We start from the raw sequence: 17,613 nt of genomic DNA on the forward strand, positions 1-17,613 counted from the left end.
TCAGCCCACTCGACGTGGATGTCAGACCGGGCTGTCCAAATGAAGTACCGAGATACAACGCCTCATCAGTTAGTGTCTCCACACATCCGGAGGGCAACCTGGTGCAATTTTGCCCTCAGCCCCGAGGTGCAATGCCTGGCTGCGCTGTGTTTTTACGCAGTGGGGAGCTTCCTGGACGTGGTGGGAAACGGCACCGGCCTCAGCAAGGCGTCTGTGTTTTTTTGTTTAAATATAATACATTTCCTTATGATTCTCTTACCAAGACTACTTCTTATTTAGTTATAGTCTTGTTTTCATCAAGAAAATAGGTCATTAACAAATATTTATCATCTTTGTTTTTCATTGTAATTATTAGAACACACATACACACGAGCAGCAGGGAATTAGTACATTAGGTTGCAGCGCTGTGTGTGACTTATGCGCTGATTAAGTGGCGGGTGATCGATTTGCCTAACATCAATTGTTTCAGCACCGCGGTAGTGGACAGCTCCTGTTAAGAGCTTCTTAAAGAGCGATCTTAAGAGCGATCCTTAGAAGGGCATTAAAAAAAAAAAAAAAAAAAAAATGATAATGATGTGCTTAGCAGGAAAAAATAACCACACATCCCAGTAAATGATAACTAATTACTGAATAATACATGAGAGTAAAAAGTAATTGAAATATTTTTGGGGTTCATTAAAAAAAATTAAAAAAGAGGGGAAAATGTTTTGTTTTTTTTGTAAGCAAATTTTTACCTTGACCTTGACCTAAATGCATTTTCTTGAATTCCATTGATCTCAAGAGTATCACTAACTGAATGGGCACCCTAAATTTAGTTGGAAATGACACCTTAAATTTTTTTCTATTGTGTTTGGTTCCAAAGTTAAACATATTTGAATATTATTGGCGGCCATCTTGAATTTGACCTCTCCCGGGCCTCAGAGGTCAAATCTGACTTCCCTCCACATCTGAAAATAAACCTTATGGTATGTACTAACTATGGTAGAAATTTCATGCTTTTTTCAAAAAGTGCACAATTCCTCATAATTTGAGAGCTTATCCGCTGTACTAGTACCACTGTTTGACTGATCAGCCAAGTGCTAATCCCAAGCTCCATATAGACCACCACTGTTTACAATTTTTTTTTAATTTTCACTGTGTATAAAAGAAAACCTCTTACCTAAACTTTAACCGCCCTCTTCCAATTAGGACGTTTGTACCAAATTTGAATAAAATCCCTCAAAGTGTACTTGAGATATAGCATTCAAAATAATGATGATAATCAAGGATGATGATTATTTTGCATATACAATTAATGACTGTATATAAGAAAACCAGAAGTGGCATTAGACACCAACCTGATGAAGGGAAGCCCGAAGTGTTTGTTGAATAAAGCATTGTGTACCTGAGAAGAGTAGTGGAATGTGTTTTAATTGTAATGGACTTGCATTGAAGCTCAACATGGTTTGCACAATGCTGTAAGTGAATTAATTAAAAATTAACCATAAAAATGAACATGAACTGAGGCAGTATTCATATTAAAATTCAAATTTTATTGTATTTGGCTCTGAAACAGCTGATAAAAAAGAACAAATACAGTTGAAAAAGTCAACATTTTCTGACAATATTGTACTTTTTATTCCACTCCAATTATTTCACACCAGTTTACTTTAGAAAACAACATTTTGCACACAAAACATGAATAATCAATTTGAGGTTTGGACTGTTGGTCAGACAAAACAGGTCTCACTTTGAGGTCTTCTTTGAGTTGCAGTCAAACTGTATATAAATATTTTGAGAATATTTGAGAATATATATTTGAGAACTTAAGTAAAGCATCTGAATATGTTGTCGTCATTCATTCATCTTTTGCTAGAGTTTCTGTGGAGGGTCAGTAAATTGTGCATTTGTATTGGCTGTGTCCTATTTCTGCAGTCCTGTAAATCATTATTTAGACCAAACAGTCTACATTAAGAAATTTCTGATGTAGACTGGTATGAGGTGGGATCAGTGACATGGGTGTCAGACTTTGACAGCAACCATTTTCAGAGTACACAGGACCAAGAAGCTGCAGAGAGAGAATTTGCTCAGCAGTGCCCAGACGTGAGCATACTGCTGGATACAGTCAACTCTTAAAGCAGTGTTCACACTATGTAGCACAGTAGTAAATCATTCTTTGGACCGAACAGCCTACATTAAGAAATCTCTGATGTAAGCCACTAACAGCAGAGTTGGAACAGAAGGAAATGCAGGTTTGACTCTGAGCTGAGAGTAAATGATGAAGGTATAGTGTACAGGTGGTGCTGTGAGTGGCTGGCAACTGAAGCCTGATCCACTGAATCATGTCCGATAAGAACAGCCCAAATGTGTCTGTATTTTTTCGTTTATTTTTCATTTTTATTTCTGCCTCACTATCAACACATGCTCATTCTTCCATACAGGTAGACCTACGTGTGGTTCTGAAATGAAAAGTAAATGCATGCTGTCTATAACTAGGTTGTAAATAAACCATAAACATCAAATATCAAATTAAATGAATAGTATTAAATACATCTGCATCAATAACCTGGAAAATAAGCTAACAGTTCACTAAGAGACAAACCAGGCGTACATTTAAGTACTCATACTGCCATCTACTGGTGGAGAGTCAGCTTAACCTACTTCCACTCTGTTTTGCTCCGCAACAGCGCATTACCGTGGAAACCCAGTTAAATACCACTGCTAACAGTAACAACTCTGCACACACAGTAATTGCTGGTAATTGCTGGTTAAACTAAATTGCTAACTGTATTGCACCAAAAAATGCAAATCATTAATCTAAGACTTTACTTATGTTGTGTAGAATCAAATGCACAATATTAATCTACATGTAATCAATCCCTGTTTCCATCGGTCCATTTTTTGGTGTATTTATTTACTTATTAATTTGTCTGATCAATTTATATTAATGTATTTCTTCTCAGATGTTACCCTAGTATGTGCTTGCATAACGTTATAGAATGGCTATTGTATTCTCTTGGCTTTTATTTTGAAAGGCCCATATTTACTTGGACTTCCGGGACCCTCACCTGTCTTACTTTTCTTCATGTATTTGGAGACCCTGGACCCTCCATCATCTTATTTTATGTAAAACATTTCATGAGTTACAGGAAATAAAAACACATGAAAACACTGTCGTGTGAAATGTGCTTTATTGTTAATTTTTAAAATGCCTTTTTTCATTCACTTTACACAGCTCAATCACCTCAAAGAGGTATTCTGTGACTTTTGTCAGCCCCTAGTGGTGGTCAGGGGGAACTGCAGTGACATGGACTTGTTCCTAGCAATAAAAGTGACACAAATAATGAACTCTGCTTTATAAAAGATTCAGGTAAGATTTATTAGAGGTGAAATCAAGTTGTTTTCCATGTTAAAAACAGCTTCCATGAATATGAGTCCTTCAAACTCCTAAGAGCCAGTAATTAACTTTTTTTCTGCTCGTCCTGTGTTTTGCTGATGACTCTTAGATGCATTGATCCACACTTTTATAACCGATTTCAAATGGTGCTAGAAGGCTGCAATGGGTTCTAGGCACCAGAGGAAATCAGTTATCTTTTAGAGGAGAAAGAGGGAGGAGGAAGGAGAGGAAGGGCAGTCCTGAGCTTGTCCTCCTGGGGCTCACTCACTGCCGGAGCTGTCCTCCTGTCCCCAAGAACACTGATTTCAAATGGTGCTAGACAATGGGAAGACACATCTAAACCACCATGTGAAACCAGCTTCTGAGGGAAGACGTTTTTGGTGTCACAGCTGCAGCGGTGAGATAACCGATGGCAGGGAGTGAGAGTTCCATCTGTTTTTAAAACGGTATTGAATTGATATGTTGTATTTTATCAGCTTTGTGAGAGTGAGGGCCTAATAAGGGTTTGTTACCATATTTCAGATGGCATTCCGTTGAATTGTCACTTAACCTTGAGAAAGTGTGCATCATATGACAGCACTAAGCTTCACAATTCTATCTATGTAAACCACTGTAAGATCCCAATATCACTGTGAAAACAGCTGCTTATTTTCTGACAGGAGTGCATACAAAACAAAACAGTGCAATTAGAGAAAAGAAACATTTCTGGGCCACTTTGGTTCAGCATCATTTGGACAAATGAACAAACTCCAAGGACCGCTCTTTCAGAAGAGACCAGGATCATGGTTGTTATCCAAAGGTTTCAACAATACTCACCATTTTATTTTGGGAATGATCTTTTTCATGCTTGGGCACAAAAAAAATGTTTTTTTTTTTCTTTTTTTCGTGACATCAAGAAAAAAAACAAAACATTTTATCCCATAATAGAGAGATAAAGGAAAGTAAGTAAATGAACAAATTACACAGTGCCATGCACAGACATTTTGCAGGGCATGTGCTCAAATAGAAAAATAGAGCATCCCTTCCAATATTTTTTCGGGTTCAAAGTGCTGGTGCAAAAAGAAAGAAAAAGTGTGCGCACACAAAGTGCACCTTGCTGGGAGCTGTCCATCTGCCAGCACCAGAGGGTTTCTTGAGGCCTAAGTATATACAGAGCATTTGTGCACAGTAATGAGCTGGGAAATGTACGTCTAGCTTACATATAAGGTGTCTAAATATCTATACTATATGCACCTAGCAGCTGCTAAACATTCACTTTCTACATTTATGATTTATTTATAACAGGCAACAACAAAGGCAATAATGCCACACTGTACATTTTAGCGCTCTATAAAAAGTAATTAACCATCACAGTCCACAAATCTTTACACAAAACTGAAAAATGCTAATCTCTGAATAAATAAAATAACAAACCAACTAATCTATCTAAAGTAGGCCTGTGTCCAGCTGCAGCAATCGGGCTAAGTCTCCTCTCCTCTCCTCTCCTCTCCTCTCCTTATTCACCAATCCCCAATTATTTTCTTTGTTCTCCTTCTCTCAATTTGTTCTCCCCTCTATACATTCTCCTTTCCTCTTTCTTTTTTAAATAGTCCTGTGCTAATTCTTATAATTATCTTTTTAATAGGCTTTAAATATTTAAGAAGAGAATAAGAATATCAGAGAAGGGACACTTGTAGCTCGGCACTCCTTCTCTGTGTTCTTTATGCACCGCAGCCCCTGCATGTCAAACTGCATGTTATTTTTGTTTACAGTTTTTCTCAATTGCTAAAACACTAAACCCTATGGTCTGAACCAAATGCTCAGTTGCCTGAACCCACTGATTGAATCAGTCACTCTTTTGGCAAAACCATAAGCACTTTTCACCTGTTTAGACACAACTTGCCAACACATTTTCATTGTGATGCACCTGTGTTGCATAATGGTGAGCACAGGTGGCAAAAGTCAAACACAATTAAAGCACAGGTGTCACCGGTTGAACACAACAACTCAAAATTGATCACACTTGTGGCTAATGATGCGAGGGAACATATATAAGCCAGTTCAGAGAGCACTGGTTTGTGAGGCACTACAATGGATAGAAATCCATAGAGGTGGTCGAAGAGGTCGAGGAGGTCGAGGAGGTCGAGGAGGTCGAGGAGGTCGAGGTGGTCGAGGTGGTCAGCGAAGACAAAGAACAGTAATATCTGATGAAATCAGAGCTACTGTGATTGACCATGTTCTTGTCCATGGTATGAGCATGAGGGAGGCTGGACAAAGGGTACAACCAAACATCAGTAGATTCACTGTGTCAACCATAATCCGAAGATTTAGAGAAGAGAACAGGTAATTACCTTTTTTGACATTATAGTATGTAAATGTTGACAGCAATGACTGTATGACTATACTATATACTGTACCACAGTATACTTACAGTAAATATATGTTTCAGTACATCACTGTGCCAATGTACTGTAGTATTGTAATGGAGGGTTAGTCTAACTGTTTGTAGGCCTAGTATTCCATGCATATTTTTGTAACTGCATGTTCTCTTTTTGTAGAATTGAAAGACTGCCACATGGGGGTGGGAGGACAGGTATGTTCTCCCCACACCAAGAAACCCTAATTGTCGACATGGTCCGTGAGAACAACACCATTAAACTGCGTGAAATTCAGCAGAAGATCATTGAGGACCATGTAAATTTTAAGGGTATCAACAGTGTCAGTCTCTCTACTGTTGATCGTGTCCTCAAGCGCAACAGACTGCGCATGAAGCAGCTGTACAGAGTGCCCTTTGAACGCAACTCAGACAGAGTCAAAGAGCAAAGATTCCAGTATGTACAGGTTGGTATATCCAGACATATTCAATGTTGATTACTGTAAGTAGTGATTTACTGTAGTGGCCTAAATCACTTTTTCTGTATCACTTACAAAACTATATCTATTTCTACAGAGTTTTTCAACTGGATGCAATGGAAAGACCCCATGAATACATCTACATGGATGAAGCTGGGTTTACAGTAATCTCACCAAAAGGAGAAGGAGAGGCCGTAGCGTGATTGGCCAACGGGCCATTGTTGGTGTCCCTGGGCAGCGTGGTGGCAATGTCACATTGTGTGCTGCCATCAGCAATCATGGAGTTGTCCACCATCATGCCAACCTGGGGCCCTACAACACTCACCAGCTCCTCATTTTCCTCAATCACATGCAAGATGCTCTGTTAGGGCAGCAGGATGAGCATCCCATCTATGCTGTTGTTTGGGACAATGTGAGTTTTCACAGAGCCCTCCAGGTTAGAGAGTGGTTCAATATGAACCAAGGTTTTATCAATCTTTGCCTTCCACCATACTCCCCTTTCCTGAACCCCATTGCAGAATTCTTCTCCTTATGGCGGTGGAAGGTATATGAACGCCAACCTTACACCAGGGTAAATCTCCTGCAAGCCATGGAACTAGCCTGTGGTGACATAGGTGTGGAGGCATGCCAAGCCTGGATACGGCATGCCAGGGGTTTTTCCCCCGTTGCCTGGCCAGACAAAATGTGGCCTGTGATGTGGATGAAGTCCTGTGGCCTGACCCAGTACGGAGAAATGATGCTGTGGCTGAGTAATGCACTTCTCATTTGTATATTTTTGTACTTTATTTTTACGTAGGCTTACTGTATACAAGTGCTAAAGCACTTGTGCACAAGATTTCTGTTTGTTTTTGTACTGTACAAGTGCTACGTGTAAATGCACAGGATGTCTATTTTTTGTACTTTTTTTTTTTTTTTTTTTTTTTTTTTTTTTTTTACTATGTACAAGTGCTAAATGCACAGGTTTTTTGTGTTGCAACATGCATTTAGCCTACAGTGAACAATAAACATTTATTTCTACAGCTTCATGTCCTGAGCATTGTGTTTTCTATCTTTCTATGTAGTGTTTAGTGACTGCTCAGTAGTGTTTTTAATTTTGATTGACTTGGGGCACGATTTGACAACATAGTTCAGTTCTGAGCACAGATTGAACTGTTCTGAGGTGAAAGTTTGGTTTTGCAAGAAGAGTCTGAGGTTTTGTGAATGTAGCTTGAAAATTGGGTTGTGTTCAGTTTAGAGAAAAGGAGAGCAGCTTTCCAGAAATGTGTCTTAGCAATCGTGAAAAACTGTAAGGTAATTATCGGAGACGCAAACATTATTTTGAGTTTTGGTTTAAAAAGGCACGTGGAATTGGGAAAGCAATTCGGCGTCTGTCTCAGTCGGTGAACCCGAATCTGGCAGAGAGTTGGAGGGAGACAGTGTGGTTTTACACCAGACTAGCTTACTTGTTGTAATGCTTAACAGTGGGTTACTACCTATATTCGTCTGGCTGTATTGAGATGTTTTAATAGTATATTGATTTCACAACAGTGACAAGCAGGCATGGGGAAAACACTATCGTTACCTGGCTGTTCATGAAGGCAGGTCAGGGAGACGTGATGCTGCTCCAGAGTGCCTGATTTGTGTGCAGCTGCCACAAGCGAGGTTGAAGTGGGAGGGACAGGGGCTCAACACAAATGCAGTTGTCAGGCATACAGCACACTTTTTAACTAAGAATTAATGCCATGGGCCAAAATTAAAAACTAAACTCTTAAATTATACTTAAAAGAAATAGAAAAAATAACATGTCTTGCAAAAAGGGCACTTATCTACACAGAGGGCAAAAGAGCAGCTGCTTGAACACCAGCTGGGGTCCATCTGTGCACGTGCCTGAAATTATACATACAAAAAATAAATCATTTTTAAATTACCATAAACTGTTGTTAATGATAAAGTAATCATTACTCAGTGCCCACTAACTAGCTTTTTTTCCAGAGGGATTTTGGAGCTTTTAATAGTGTTTCATGGTCTTCATCAGCATAACAACTCCATTTGTGGATTAAGACAGTGGGATCCTCTGTTAAGATGCATTTAATCATAACAACCTAGGCTGGTTCTAATGGGCAGAGGTGGGAGTAAGTCCCACATGTGCAAGTCTCAAGTTACTGTGGTGAGAGTCAAGTTGAGTCACTGCTAGAAGTCAGGCAAGAAAAGTCAAGTTATTGCCCAGGTTAAGCAAGTCACAAGTCAAGTCATACCCTCAGACCCATAAAGATAGTCGCTCAATTGCCAAAATAAAAGCTGCAAGCAGCACACCATTTCCAGTTATTTGGCCAAGTTTCATGTTTCTAGCTCAATCAGAATCACGGCAAGTTGAACTGCGGCATAAGACAAGGAGTAATAATAAACCAGGTTCTGCCCCTCTGGGGCTTGAACCCTAATAACAAACAGGCACAAACTGAACTGGCCACTCCTCTTTAACCCTTAAACCCTAAGGGCGCCCAGTAGCTAGCAGAGTACGTGCCCCATGTACAAAGGCTGCACACCTGCCATAGGGGCAGTAGGCTCAATTCCAATCCACGACCCTTTGCTGCATGTCATTCCCTCGGTCTCTCTCTCCCCCTCTCACACTATAGTTGTTCTATCAAATAAAGGCAAAAGCTCCCAAAACATATCTTAAGGAACCCTTAAACCCCCATAAATACAGTACAAATGACTTTTGTATTGAAAATGAATACATTTTATAAAATAAATTAAAATAAAGGAATTTAGTACTTGAAATAAATACAATAAATGAAATATTGGTAAATTAGATAAATATATTTAAATTTGAATATTAAAAACAAAATGACATTTTTTTTCCCTGTGTGTATTTGTGCAGATCTGCTTGTAGTTCCTGCCAACATCCACCAGAAAGCAGCAGCTGACAGGTGAAAGTACATTAACTAAACTTTTTAAGAATAGATAGATAGATAGATAGATAGATAGATAGATAGATACACAACACAGTGAGAAGTGGGGTTGTGAATAAAATGTTAAGGTTGTAAAATAGCTGACAAGTGTGCAATTATTTATGACCAGCAGTGCAGGTGAGGTATTATGGTGCTATGGCTTGGGCGAGGAATGATCTCCTGTATCAATCCTTGTGACAGCGAGGCTGTATCAGTCTGTTGGAGAAAGAGCTTTGCTGTCTGTCCAGTATGTGGTGAAGAGGGTGGTCAGGATTATCCATGATGGATAACAGTTTGTTCAATGTCCTCCTTTCTACCACTACTTCAAATGAGTCCAGTTTGCAGCCAATCACAGAGGCAGCCTTCTTAATGAGTTTAAACATTTTATTTGATAAATCATTGAGACACAATTATTAAATAACTAAAACTACATCTCAGAGTATAGTATACTTTTTCTACTAAACTAGATTCATTATCTTTAAATTGATAGACTACAGACAAAACAAATTAGCTCAAACAAACTCAGTAGGGTTCTGCCCTTTCAGGGCTTAAACCTTACAATACCCTAAAATAACACAAGCTACACCCAGTGGTGGAAACTAACTAAATACATTTATTCAGGTACTGTGAGTAAAAATGTTTTTTTTTTCTTTCTGATGCCACTTTCTACTTGTACTCCACTACATTTTGAGGGAAATACTGTATTTTTCTTACTCCACTACATTTATCTGACAGCTGTAATTACTTTACAAATAAAGATGTTGGCACAAAGAAATAAATAATTGGAAACAATTCTGATAATCATTTACGTAATTTTTGAATGCGAAAACATTTAATGGTTCCAGCGTCACAAATGTAAGGACTTTTGGCTGCTTTTGCTTTTAATTATTTTAACAATGTTAATGTATTTTTAATCACGATAAGGTTTGAACTGTTCGTTGGTCAAGACAAACATTATAAATTGTATTATGCTGTAAAGGCCTCTGAGGCAAATTGTAATTTGTGATATTGGGCTTTATAAATAAAATAAGCTCTTGGTTGTTGTGACACCATTTCTGTAACCAATCAATCGATTAATGGAGAAAATAATCAGCAGATTAACCCATAATGAAAATCATTAGTTAATTGTTAAAAATGAGCTCCACCTCAACCAACTACAACAGTAAAATCCTGAGTTTACATTGACGCATGAGACAGAATCATCTAATGAAATCATATATAATACCAGAATAAAACAGTCAATAGGGGCATTTTTCCTCACTGCAGTAAATCTAATCAGTTCATTTCAAGGGCATTTTCCTGAACAAATTTACATAATCTCGACTTAACTAAAAGGAAAAGAAAAAGGAAAAATGCAAATATTTAATTAAAAAATTTTGGAGTCATCTGTCTCAAGTCAAAATCAAGTCTCAAGTCATGGACACCAAGCCAAAGCTCAATTGAGTCTCTTCTTAATGTTAGTTGTCCTAAAATTTGCAGCTGGAATCTGACTCAAGTGAAGTCATGTGATTCGGGTCCCCCAACTCTTAACCACCTCTGTGACTGGGTAAAGCAGACAACTGCTCCGGGACTTCAGATCCCGAGGTGCCCAAAAAGCCCCAGATTTTCTGTGTGGCAAAGGTTAAAATTTTAAATTATATACACACACACACACACACATATATATATATATATATATATATATATTGTTTATTACTAAATACCTTCAAAACTAATGACATTACCATCAGCCTCAGTTGTACTTTGCTAATTAATACAATTCAACATGCTAACATGCAGAACGAAAATAATGAACATGGTAAACATTAGACCTGCCAAACAAAAAACTAACAATCTCACATGATAACATTTTAACATGCTGATGTTAACATTTCATTCAAAACAGGGCTGTGCTTCCATGCTAGTGGCCTTGCATAGTAGATTTTTGTTACCACATCTGTGTGTAATAGATTTAATATTTTTGTTGACATTATGTTTGTATAGTGTGGTGCTATTTTTAATCAAATTATTGCAAACTGACTGACAAACAGCAAACCAGGGGGGTGATATTCTAGAACAAAAAAATACTGGTTAGCCTATTTTTGCCTTGGGGCTCCCAGGCAGTTTAATCCAGCCCTGTTAACTACTATTTCTGAGGTCAAGTATGAACTTTAACTCTTAAGATAACAGACAAATAATACTAAAACTATTATTATTATTATTATTATTATTATTATTATATTATTATTGTCATTACCACTAATGCTGCTATTACTACTAACAATAACAATAGTCAGATAATGTAAATATTAAGGCCTATTCTTTATCATCATGAAAAGCCATGCTTCAAAAACATACACAACATTACTGGAAGTCAAGTTAATTCACACACTTTTCAACTTACATCCTCCCTGCGTGCATCCATGCGTCACTCTGTCAGCAGACGAGCCATCCTGTCAGACGAGAAGAAATGTGACAGTGTTTCTTCTTTAGATGCCATCTATCTTAAACATGAATGTGGTCGCCATGGCAGCACAGCGACATGGACAGCTGGCACATGAAAATGTGCTTCCACACTACATCACAACAAATACAGCTGACAGCACATGACATTAACGCCTGTATTGGGGGAAAGTCATAGCGGGTGGTGTTGTCAGCTGCATAGCAAGGCATGGTGTGAGGTAAGACATCACAATCATACAGTATATATACTGATGTGAGTGCATAATGTTGTGCACTGACTTTGATCTAAACCATGTTTGGGTACTCACAGCCTCATCCTCACTGCCATCGATCCTGCAGGGAGGAAGACAGAGGACTTAGACCTTCATGACAATTGTGGTAACTGAATATATAGCCTATGTAAAAACACAGTATTTATGAGTGTACTGCCACCCCTAACCTAAAAACCTTGGGCTAAAGCTATGTGACTTTGAATGCAACTGACTGTTCTTGTCCTGCAGGTATGGACTGTGACAGTGACACACATTTCCCTTGCCTTATAACTCCCATTACCACATACACATGGGAATATGGCCTCTCAAAACCTAATCTTATGTTTCTTCAAACATTTTTAACAATCTAGCAAATTGGTGAGATTACTTCACTTGTCAGAGGAATTTTCAGTAACAAAATCTTATAATGTAAGTTAAGTCAGATTTGTTCGATATAATCAAGAAAACAAACACAGTGTTGTTTGCTCCAAAGGCAAATTTGCTAAATTGCCCCATTAGTTGCTGTTGCCATGCCTGTCACAATCTTTCCGTATGTAAGAGTGGCTATTTTACCAACCAAAATTTATGAGAATGTTTTAAACAACTGGTCGATGATTTCATGACTGGCAGATTTTATCAGCTGTGGCAAACTAGCTGATTAAGCTAATATTAATGTTGTGAGTTGGTTGAAAATGCCGTCTTGACCTGGCTTGCAATAAAACATAAACAACAACATATAGTTCCAAGGGTTCTATGTTGTCAGGTTCCATTGTTCCCGGGGTCCTACGTTCCCAGGGTCCTATGTTCTAAGATCCTTTTTTCCCAGGGCCCTATGTTTCAGGGGTCCTGTTGTCTCAGGTCCTATTTCCCAGGATCATTTGTTCCCATGGTCCAACTCCCAAACATATTTCCTAAATTTAAAATAATAAGAATTAGTCAGCCACCTAATTAACCCATTAAAGGAGATGAAGTAAAATGAGGGAAAAAAAGGGGAAAAAAATAATTATTAAACATTTTAAGGTTGGGAAAAAAATAGTAGGCCCTTCAAGGATAGCATGGAGAAAGTGACTGACAGTGGAGTGTACCCATAAATTCCGCACCCCTTCATGTTAGCAGAAAAACTCAAGGTACATATCAAAGAAAATTTCCCCAAAAATGGTTTCTGTCATTTTAGGTAGTTCTTATCATGCTGACGTGTGTTAAAGTGTTCATTTTCTCCGATTAGTTTGGTTTTAATTTGTTATTTGATGCTATAAACACAATCTGACCACCCAGGCTTTTATTTTGGCACTTCCGCTGACCGGCAGTGTGCATTTGCATATTGCAAATATTTAGTTTCACCAAGCACATTTAGATTTAACATTTAACATTTAGATTTAACATTTAACATTTAGACTTAGATTTAACATTTAGATTTAAGATTTATATTTTAGATTTAAGATTTAGATTTAACATTTAACATTTAACATTTAGATTTAGGTTTAAGATTTATGTTTATATTTGTGTGACATTATATTTAACATATTTCAAATATTGCTGTAAATGTGGTAAAGAGTGACTTTAAAATGTTGTTTGAAGCTAAATGTGGCAAAATGTTAATTTCAGTGTGAGCCTCTTTACAAACGGCACCCCATAGTGGTGTGACTATTTCATTCTAATAATTTTACATTTTAGTTATTAAATCTGGCCCATGGCATCAATTCTTAATTAAAAGTGTGTTGTTTGCCTGACAACCACATTTAAATCGAGCCCCTGCCTGTCCCTCTTAAGCTTTCCTTGTGGCAGCTGCACGCAAATCAAGCGCCCAGCAGAGCGGCATGACGTCTCCCTCATCTGCCGTCATGGACAGCCACATAACGATATGTTTGCCCTAAGCCTCAGCATTCTTTGTTTCTGAAATTAAACCACTATTAAAACATCTCAATATAGGCAGTGTGATGTAGGCAATACATTTAGATTAATACTTCAGTTTAAGAACAAGTGAGATAGTCCAGCGTATAACCACACTGTCTCCCTCCAACTCTGCCAGATTTGGGTTCACCAGCTGCCCGGTGTGAGCGGAGACAGACACCAAATTGCTTTCCCACGTCCACCAGTGTTGTTAAACCAAAACATAATTTGAAATAATGTTTACGTCTCCCACGCAGCGTCTGTGATAATTAAACAAAACTGACAATCAGTTTGGGGCTGCAGTGCATAAAGAGGCCAGAGGAGAGGCGCGCTGGTTTACTTTATTTATTCAGAGAACAGTGTTTTCAAATGTTCATGTTTTTAAGAACCCTAATCTGAGTTTATCAGATCTGCTAAATCTGCTTAATACCAACTAATTTAGCTAGGCTATATGTGTTATATTATATTAACGGTAAATGGACCTGCACTTGTATCTAGTCATCTGACCACTCAAAGCGCTCTTTACACTACGAGTCACATTCACCCATTCACACCCATTCATGCACTGGTGGCTGAGGCTACCATACAAGGTGCCACCTGCTACTCAGTTTTTAACACACTAACACATCAATGGAACAGCCATCGTGAGCAATTTGGTGTTCAGTATCTTGCTCAAGGATATTTCGACATGCAGACTGGAGGAGCCGATCGAACCACTGATCTTCTGATTAGTGGACGACCCGCTCTACCTCTGAGCAACAGCATCTTTAACTTCCTTGTTTCGAAGACATCTGTATATTGTGAACACCACAGAGCACAATACGAATTAAAATTGTAATTTCTAATAATGACAAGCAATACTTAGGCCTACACAAGCAGCAGTCAGCAGGTGGAGATTTTGTTAATGGCCTACGTACGAAAAGATCGGAGCTTCTAACTTAGTGATGAATGCCAAAATACACATAAATTTCGTTCTGCTCATGTTTCATGAATGACACACTGCGGCCAAGTGAGACGTCATTTGTGAGCCGTCGTCAAGCCAGCCGCAACACAGATTTTTATACGTGCCTATTTGTGGTATTACGGTACCACCCAGTTGGCGAAGTGCAGGTGCGCTGCGCCCCCGCCTCGCCCGGTCTGCGAAACTAGAGGCCCAGTTGTTTGAAACGGCTTTAGCCGCTACAATGAACTAGTTAGACTTGGCTTTTTCTCTAAAAGAGGAACAGAAGATGGTGCTCGAATCTTTCCTTTGCAAGAAGGACATTTTTGCTGTTTTGCTGATTGGTCGTAGTGTTATCCAGTTGCGTGCAGTGATATTTTCAAATGCATGCTTGGTGCCACCCCTTGAGTTGGGCCATTTTCATTAGTCATAGCCAGACCCTAAATCCTTCTAGATTTTGGTCTGGATTTCCAGGCTAGGCTGCCCCTGCCCCTGCCCCTAAAGAGTCTTTGTATACCACTGTCTGATAAAAAAAGTGATCTCAATTTGTTCAAAGCTTTCAGACTGGAACTAAAAGAAAATGGAAACAGTAGAGGCTTACACAAACCAACACAAGTCCCTTGCATGAATGCAGGAGTGAGTGAGGGACAGACACACACACACACACACACACACACACACACACACACACACACACACACGTCCCTCCTTTTGCTCTCTTTGGAGAAAGGCCTCCTTGTGGAGGTGAGGCGAGTGCTTGTTGTCGGCTCTAACTCTGGCTTCCTGTTCTATTCTCTCCCAGGAAGTGACACACAGAGACAGAGGCTCACACACACACCCACACACACACACACACACACACACACACACACACAAACACATACACACCGTTAGCATGAATGGCAGGCCCTGGCTCCCATGGGTGACAGTGATGTCATCCTCCCTGTCGCTCCATCCGTCCATCCACGCTGCCTGGAGGGAGAGACGTAGAAATGACGTTAAATGATGACGATTGCAAGTTTATATAAGATGTATGTTTTTTTTGTTCCTTGGTTCCAGTTTTGCTGAGTCATGTTGCAAGACTCCACTGTGCTGATAGTTGGACTCTTTTCTAAGCAAGTCTATTTTTTTGGTCAAAGATGAGTCTTTTCTGAATCATGGTATTATCCTGTAAAGCAGAGCTCTCCTGTGCACTTCAGCTGACCTCGAGGAAGGAATGGATAAATGAACGAATAAATACAGTAGATGGAGGGATTGGGAGGTAAGTGTAGGAGGGGGAGCTGCAACATTAATCAAATAGATGCTCAGGATGTTCACGTCATTTAACAACAACCATTAGTCACACTGCGGCACCCCTGTCTGAAGCACCTGCCACAGACTGCATCATCACACACCTTCAGGTGAGAAATGGAGAGTGAGCCATCTGCAGGCGGGACAGCGTGTATGTGGGTGATTGAGTGATAAATCTGGATATTTTGATGTCCAAGCATGACGAGTTTCACTGGGAAACAAAATGACTGTTTTTTTGTGAAAGCCATGTCACCTTACAATTGTGGTGATGATGACAGTTTGAAAAAAATTAGCAAGCAAGACTCTCTCTAGGCTCTTTGTTCAAAGAGGTGACACATTTGTGTCCACTTGTATGTAGAAATATCACCAATATTTGACTGTTTGTCACATCACAAATTAACTCTAATGCCAAGCTGCTTCATTACCTTTCAGTGGTGTTATATGCAGTCCAACACTCATCAGCGTGTGGCATGAAACGCTAAGGAAAAGGATGCACCAACTTCTCTACTGCCTGTATCACATAAACTCTGACCTGTGGAAATACTGGTATAAGGTATGAGATGATAAATAGGGTTTTTCATCCAGCTTCTGGGGAAGAGCTACAAAAATGCAACTTACAAAGCCATTCAGCACAACCTTGCTTGACAGTATGTTGTGCAGAACATAGACCAGCACTGAACATTTTTCTAATGTCCTTTACCATGGATGGATGTCTCAATGGGCCTATTGGGCACAGGCCCAGGGGCCCGAAGTATCAGGGGGCCCCTGGCCTTCACATGCAAAATGTCAAACGTCAAATAAACATGTACCGACCAGGAAGAGACTCAAAATGACCACAAAGAGAAACAAAATTTCCTTAAAAACGATACATTACACCACAGACATGAAATTAACTTAAATTTTTTTCAAAATGATTAGAGACCCAGATGACTACAAAAAGACAAAATACAACCACAAAGAGACACAAAATGACTACAGAGAGACACAAAATTACCTCACAGAGACAAAAATTATCTCAATAAGACACAAAATTAGCTTTTTTCTTCTTTTTTTTTAAACTTTATATTTAGTGTTCATTTTTTTTTCAGTTAACAGAACATTCCTTGACATAGGACCTCTTAATATACATAGCTGGATAGTACAGTGGTACAGTGGAGCAGCTGGATAGTACAGTGGTTAGTGCTACTGACTTTCACACGGAATGTCATTAGAACAGTCCTTAGGCAAGACTCCTAATGCTATACCTGCCTACCTCAGACATGAGCAATTACAAATCTGATAGAGTCATATCGGCTCAGATGTTGCCCGGGTCAACAAGGTCTGCGTCAGTTGCTAGGGGACTAGGGCAATCTGATGAGAAATGGGTCACTGGAACAAGACATACATGGACAAGGGCAGAAAACGTGGAATTGAGAGAGATGGGATGTATGCAGAGAATGTGGGACCTTTGGATAGTTCAAAACCCACAATCAAGACTAACTAAGAAACATCTGGTAGCACAGTGTTCCAACATCCGCAACCGCCAACTACTATCACAACTAGAGATCAATGAAATACTTAAACAATGCTACGGCAAGGGGGCGCCAGGATGACAGGCCATCACCACCCCCACAATCCAAGATTGGGTGCCAAGCCCCAGTAGATGCAAACTGCCTCAATGTGAGA

General features: G+C 39.2%; 1 protein-coding gene across 5 annotated transcripts in view; it reads right to left on the reverse strand.

Annotated features, from left to right (window-relative positions):
* The window catches only part of LOC144461808 (uncharacterized), a 277,361-nt gene that overhangs the window by 64,080 nt on the left and 195,668 nt on the right, over positions 1-17,613 (reverse strand). The window contains exons 3-6 of one of the 5 annotated variants that reach the window (XR_013490441.1): positions 15,547-15,630; positions 11,886-11,910; positions 11,519-11,567; positions 1,512-10,742 (exon numbers count right to left, since the gene is read on the reverse strand). Coding sequence is in view for 2 of the 5 variants with exons in the window: in XM_078165469.1 (XP_078021595.1) it covers positions 15,593-15,630 (38 nt within the window). In the remaining 3 variants the exon portion in view is untranslated. Of the gene's footprint in view, positions 1-1,511; positions 10,743-10,804; positions 11,911-15,546; positions 15,631-17,613 lie in introns of those variants that run through there. The other 4 variants (XR_013490440.1, XM_078165469.1, XM_078165468.1 and 1 more) reach the window with 4 other exon arrangements.

This window comes from Epinephelus lanceolatus, chromosome 23 (genome assembly GCF_041903045.1).
Source record: "Epinephelus lanceolatus isolate andai-2023 chromosome 23, ASM4190304v1, whole genome shotgun sequence".
NCBI lineage: Eukaryota > Metazoa > Chordata > Actinopteri > Perciformes > Serranidae > Epinephelus > Epinephelus lanceolatus.